The sequence below is a fragment of the Mus pahari genome, chromosome 14 (assembly GCF_900095145.1).
Source record: "Mus pahari chromosome 14, PAHARI_EIJ_v1.1, whole genome shotgun sequence".
NCBI classification, from domain to species: Eukaryota; Metazoa; Chordata; class Mammalia; order Rodentia; family Muridae; genus Mus; species Mus pahari.
In genome coordinates, this window is record NC_034603.1 from 32,944,672 (window position 1) to 32,951,200 (window position 6,529).

Consider the following 6,529-nt stretch of genomic DNA (forward strand, 5'->3'; position numbering starts at 1 on the left):
CGTTTGGAATAAGGAGCACCAAGCCGAGTGTACAGGCATTACACTTGGACACTGCCCTCAACAACACTTTACAGACACACGAGCACTGGACACCCCTGCTCTACCCGTTGTGGCCTGTTTGGTCGAACAGTGGCAGGACCGATCTGGGGTTTGATGCTTCTGCATGTGGGTGGTGAGCTGCTGGAGGTGAGGGTAGGTGGAGTGGAGTCTACCAGGAATCTCCGCAGACTCTCTGGATACAGACCTGCAGATCTGTCGTGGCAGGCCTGGCTTTTGACAAGCTTAAGCTCCCATGCAGTCATATCAGGGTAACAGCATGGAGAATGAATGTGACACTTCAGATGGTGCCCAGTGAGCACAGGACTGTCTCAGCCTTACCTTGGCAGTGCCCTCAAAGGAGCCTAAGCAAAAAGTGTCACTCAGCAAGAGGACAGGACTTACGGGAAAAGCCTCAGGGAAGCTTTGTCCTCGACAGGAGACTTGTGCCAGATGCCTAGCTGCTAGTCAGCCGGACAATCCTCTCAGTGCTCTGGGCTTCAGTGCTGTTGCCTGATTTCTAGATTTGAGTATCTAGATGAGAGGAAACCTAAGTAGATACTGATAAAAATGTCCCCAAACTTCCCAGGGTTGGACAGAGCATCTGTCGGTAGCTGTTACCACTGACCAGATGTGTCCTAACACACTTGAGTGTCAGAACCTCAGGTGCTGCCCTATGGACCACCAAGCTTTGCCTTAGTACTGAGAATGGTATCTGCTCAGTGCAGCTGGGGCAAATCTATGGCCACCAACCATGGTAATGGCCCTGTGCCAGACAGCATCTGGTGAGTGTTTTTGAAGACATATCCCCTCAGCAAGGGGGTACAGGGAACAGTCACTGAGCAGAGCACAAGCTTCCAGCAGATATGCCTATTTGAACAGGTCTGTTATTAGGGTAAACTGTTACCTTGAGGAAAGGGGATCTGCAGCTAAGATGGTGACATGGGTAGAAAGAAAGGGCCAGGCCCTCTCTGCTGGGTGTGTCTCCCAGCTCCTAATGAGAAGAAAGGAAAAACAGGCTCCTAAGCCAGGAGGCCCTCCCTGAGACTGGGAAAGGCAGACCGTGAAGTAGGCATGCTTTTGGTGGGTCTGAGCCACATGCAGTGAGAGGAGGAGCTGCTGGGGTGGTGGTGGTCAGACAGCTGGCTGGGCTGGCTAAGGGGAGTAAAGCGAGGTGAGCTGGGGCCAGCTTACCCTGAAAATCCCCCTCACACGTATCCAACACTGCGCCACTCATGTCACACAGCTGCAAGAACATAATGATAGCATTCGGAGAGAGGAACAAACAGGATGAAACACACGTAACACAAAACACTGCCCATGGCTTGGTCCCAGATAGGCCACACCGACTACAATTCTACGCTGTCAGAGACCTACACATACAGGACACATGATGGTCTGCTGCCCAAAGAACATTAAAGCAACAGGGAAATTGGGCAGTATGTCATTTGAGTCTAAAAGTCACAGACACTGAGCCTGGGCTATGCAAAGTGACCTTTCATGAAATGCCTCACGAGCTACAAGGCATTGTCTCTCCTTGCCTGGTGATACCCACTGACCACTTCCGTCATTCTGTTCTTTTCTGCTTCCTTGAGTGACATCACCACTCATCCTATGCCTTGTAGAATGGACTACTTTGTATGTCTGTCTGGAAGTGGATGGGAAACCTGGCAGAGCTGCAGTGCTGGTGGAGCAGCCCTCACGAGCTGCCTCTGAGCAAGTGCTGCCTTCCCACAAGGGCTCGCCTGGGTAACATGCCCCTGCAGCACTCACAGGAGGGGTATTACTCATTGCCTCTTCCAGCGCAGTGTCTGGGTTTGACTATGCTGCAGAATGGGTGAAAGCAGCTATATATTCAACATTTATCCCTTTCAAAAATACAGAAGCCTGATTGCCAGATGGCTTTTCCCCATAATACTGCAACTCCTGACCCATCACAAACAATTGCTACTTTTCACTGGCACCCAAGAGCTGGACCCCACAAACTCTGGCTGCTGTCTCATGTGGCATGCCAAGTTCTGTGATGATGTGGTGGGGAAAGAAAGCAATATCTAATGCATGTGAGTATGTAGATTTCTTAATATGTGTGCTGGGGATAAACTGGGATAGAGCAAAAGGTCTGCCACTGAATTAAGCCCCGGCAAGATTCTTGTGTGGGTATGTGGCTTACATGTATGGGTATGCAGTATGTGCATGTAGATGTGTCATGTGTGATGTTTGTTCATGCAATCCGTATGTGTGGTTTATGTGGTATATATGTATGTAGGTTTGGTGTATATGTAATGTGTATACATGTGGTCCAAGTGTGGTGTAAATATCTGTGTGTGCTACATGTGGATGTGTAATCCATATGTGATTAATGTATGTATGTGCTAAGTAAACGTGCAGGTATGGTGCATCGAGTGTGGTGTACAAATGTGTGTGTGCATATGGGGGTGTGGTGTATATAGTGTGGTGCACTGGCTAGTTCTATGTCAACTTTCCCAGAGTCATCTGGGAAAGAGGAACCTCAATTGAGAAAATGCCTCCACAAGATTGGCCTCTGGTGCCTGTGGTGCAGTTTTCTAATTGATTGATGTGAGGCCCCAGCTCCCTGTGGGTGGTGCCAGGTCTGGGACGGTGGTACTGGGTGCTATAACAGAGCAGGCTGAGCAAGCTATGAGGAGCAAGCCAGTAAGCAGCACCCCTTCATGGCCTCTGCATCAGTTCCTGCCACAAGTTCCTTTCCCAACTTCCCTGGGTGATGGAGTATATATAAGCTCTTATGGTGAAAGAAACCCTTCCTTCCAAGTTACTTTTGGTCTTGGTGTTTTTATCGATGCAATAGGAATCCTAAGACAGTGTATGTGTGGTATGTATGTATATGTGTGTGCATTCTGTATATGTGAGTATTTGGTGTAAACATGCAATGGACATGCATAATATGCATATATGTGTGCTGTGTGTGTATGTGTATATGTACATATTTGTGGTGTATGTGTGTGTGTGCAGTGCACACAAGTGGGGTCGTGTGTATGTATGTGATCAGTGTGCAGAGTATATGTATTTTCAGTGTGCGTGTGCTGTGCATGTGTGGCAGTGCATGATGTGACGGTATTTATGGGTATGCAGTGTTCTCAAGCTACCACATCTGCTATATGGGATTGTGTTCTACAGCGGTATTCAGGCTCTCTCTACCCTAGGAAAAATCAACTTGTTCAAGGACATAGCCCAGCACTATGCTTTCCTCCCTAATAAGGAAGCCCATGTGACATTTGCAGCCACTAGAGATCTGCTCCTGACTTTAATTGTTTAAGGCAAGTGACTGGGAGACATTTTTAAAATGCTCCATTTTTTTTTCCCCACAGTCAATGGTGTTTAGTAACTATAATATTGTCCTTGGGAAGACAACCCCATCTTTGTTTTGAATTTAGACTAAAACTCAGCTAAGCAATTGTGGGTCTGACTTAATTTCGCTCAGCATGTGCGGCTAGAGATCTGTCTTTCTGAAGGTGACCCGTAAGTAATATGCATCTGCAAATATATTTTTTTAGCAAGGCTTATTTTCCTCCTCAGGAAGACCCTCTAGTTCTTAGCCTCTCCCAGTCTGCTCAGTTGCTGAGCTCTGTCTGGGGGAAGGTGACAACACCTCTGTGCTCTGATGCCAGCCTCTCTGAAGGTCTCACTCCAAAGGACGCAATCTCACAAACACCGTGGACTCAGATCCCTAAGCTGTTGGAGAAGTCCCATGAGGGCCCCTGCACAACAGCTGTTCCCCAGGACAGTTTTCCTCTGCGGGCAGCCTGGGGGCGAGCTGTGGCCAGTGATGCTGCTGCCGGTCCTGCCTCTGGCACACTCTGCTAAGCTTCACAGGAGCCCTGCAGACAGCCCATGCCCACTTACCTGTAGACATGCTCTCCCCCGGCGACATGCCGTCTAACATGGGGTGCTCTGTGGACTGTGGACTCGAAGCCGACAGGCTGACACTGGGAGGCTGAGGAGGCGGCAGGGTGGGCCTCTGTCGGGGCTTAGGGGTGGGCCGAGATTTGGCTAAAGTGCTTGTAAAGACAGAGGGAGAGGCCAGGGGAGGAGCTGAGGCAGGAGAAAGCTGGCCAGAGGCCATGGAGTACCCCGGAGGGTAGCTCAGTCCATAGGGTGATGGGGTGCTTGGTGGAGTAGGGGACAGACTGACTGGGGATGGCTGGCCAACGGGCTGATCTGGAACAGTCCCTGGCTGCACGAAGGGGACCTTGGGAGGAATTGGTGCCACCTTCTTTGAAACTGTAAGAGAAGACAACATAGGACATACGGCTGTCAGGAAGGCTCCCTAGGATGCCCATTAGTGTATATCTTCATGGGTTCCATCTCCCATTGCTTCCTCCTGCCAGGTCAAGTGCAGCCAATAAGCTTTTGAAAATGAATAGAGAACTCCGAGTTTCCTTAACTTGCCACCTGCTGCTAACTCTCTCTCTCCTCACTGAAGTCTAAGAGTGAGTTAGGAAGGCTGGTTCTGCTGGGGAAGACTCTAATTCAAGGCGTGGTGCTTCCCAGGGAGTAAGCAGTCTTTGTCTGAAGCTGCACAGTGACCCTGGTCCCCCACAGTAATAAATCCTCTAGCTAGACAGCCCCAGCCCACAGACCCTCAGATTCCCACCTCAAGCTTGTGCTTTTAATCTTTGAGTTAAGAGATATAATAGCTTTTGTGTGTCGATGGAGCACAGTGCATAGTGACCAAATTATAGTCATTTGCCAAGACTTCCCAGGTTCTTTGGAAATGTCTGATTAATTGCCGTTTGTGGACTATAGTTCCCCAACTGTTCGATGGGAGGATTAGAACCCCACCCTTCACAGTTACAACTTGGTAACTGTGCCTCCCTGGGTACAAGCATGGACGAGCCAATTGTAATCTCTCCCTCCTTTGTAATGCCGAGGGGGTAGGAAAGTGGTCGAGCTCTGAGCTACATCTACCTTGGCAACATTTTTTTAAGCACACGATCCATCGATCGATTGGCCCAGCCTTCCTGAAGTTCCTCCATTTCCCCTTTCCTTATTACTCCTAGAGGATGCCTGCTACTGTGAATTGAAAGTGAACCGTCTCCACCATGGAGTCAGGCACCCTGGCCATCCCACTGGTAGGCAAATACCCTGGGAATGCAAACATCGGTCTCTACTACCAAGGAGTGGCTGCCCACACATGACTAATGCTAGCCGGAGAGGCCCAGCAGGCTCTTGCCCACCTTTGCCCTCCACATACTCACTCTATGAAAGAAAAGCCAGCCTGAGGATATCTTATTTCCTAGGCTAGTCTACCCTGCAGTGGGAAGGAACAACAGACTCTGCCCACTTGGGATCAAGTTTTTATCTTCTACTTCTTACAACATGCCTAGGGGTTAATTATTTTAGCCTCTTCTAAAAAAATAAATAGGGCTCTTTTGTATAATGTGAAGAACAATGGCTTCTCCATAGCGGTGTGGTATTTATCTCAGTGGGATTTTATGGTAAAACACCATAGCATCATGATATATTACAAAAGCTCTGTTCCCCATTCGTCTCGTCCTGACCTACTGCATATACAGTGCATTCCCTGGTGGGATGGGTAATTTCTCAGAGCTCTAGTGGCAAGACTAGAAGTGATTCACTAAGCAAAGGTTCCCAGAGGCCCTTGCTGACAGGAAGAACATCCATCTCTGGCCTAAGAATGGTCAGAAGAAGGGAGCCTACCTTTCCGGAGGGTATGAGGACTCTGGTCTGCAGGAAGCTGGCTGGGGCTGGCAGCCGGCTGTGGCCCCAGTTGCGTCCCTGGGCAGGCTGTCCCCTGGATGGAACCTGGACTTCCTTTCTGCCCAGACCCTGGCGATAGTTCCTTGCTTTTAGACACACTGAAACACAACCACATGGGACAGGGCAACTCCTGAGTGTAGGTAACTTCAGTTCCTATCTTGCCCACTGGAGTCCTGAGTGGCTAGGCCCTGCTTAACTATTACCCCACTGCTTTGGCTCAGTCCCTTCCCAAAGCCTTTGATGGTCCCAAACAGGTGAGGTGACTGTCCTTTCCCAGAGTATTGAATCTGGGTTCCACTCTCAGCTTGGTATTCACAGCCAGCTTCCTTTGCCCAGGTAACCAATGAGCAATGTAGAACATATATGTGGCGCCCCTATATTCTGTCCTCAACCTGGTATCCAAATCTCCCCGTTTCTTCTATCCACCATGACATACCAGAGCCAAGAGTGCTCTGTGTTCCCAGCAAGGGCTTCTGACTCTACCTCTGCGCCCACACTTCTGGCTATGGCTCTCCAGGAAAAGGGGGCTTCCTGAGGGGCACCAATGTCTAATAGCCTTGGGATGCCTGCAGAGCCCAGGGGATCTATCCTCAGCGAGTATTTATATGACAGGGTTGTACCACACAGCATCTTTGTAAGATGGGAAATGCAAGTGATGAAGAAGAGTACTTCAAGAGGGGACCACCTCAGTCAGTCTGGACCACCTCAGTCAATCTGGACCACCTCAGTCAGT

General features: G+C 49.5%; 1 protein-coding gene across 4 annotated transcripts in view; it reads right to left on the reverse strand.

The window, feature by feature from the left end:
• The window catches only part of Arhgap44 (Rho GTPase activating protein 44), a 164,329-nt gene that overhangs the window by 2,139 nt on the left and 155,661 nt on the right, over window positions 1-6,529 (reverse strand). For 2 of the 4 annotated variants that reach the window (XM_021212090.1, XM_029545771.1), the window contains 3 exons: window positions 5,737-5,894; window positions 3,919-4,296; window positions 1,231-1,282 (listed from right to left, as the gene is read on the reverse strand). In XM_021212090.1, coding sequence (XP_021067749.1) covers window positions 1,275-1,282; window positions 3,919-4,296; window positions 5,737-5,894 — 544 coding nt within the window. In that variant the 3' untranslated portion in view covers window positions 1,231-1,274. The remainder of the gene's footprint in view (window positions 1-1,230; window positions 1,283-3,918; window positions 4,297-5,736; window positions 5,895-6,529) is intronic. The other 2 variants (XM_021212089.1, XM_021212088.2) reach the window with 1 other exon arrangement.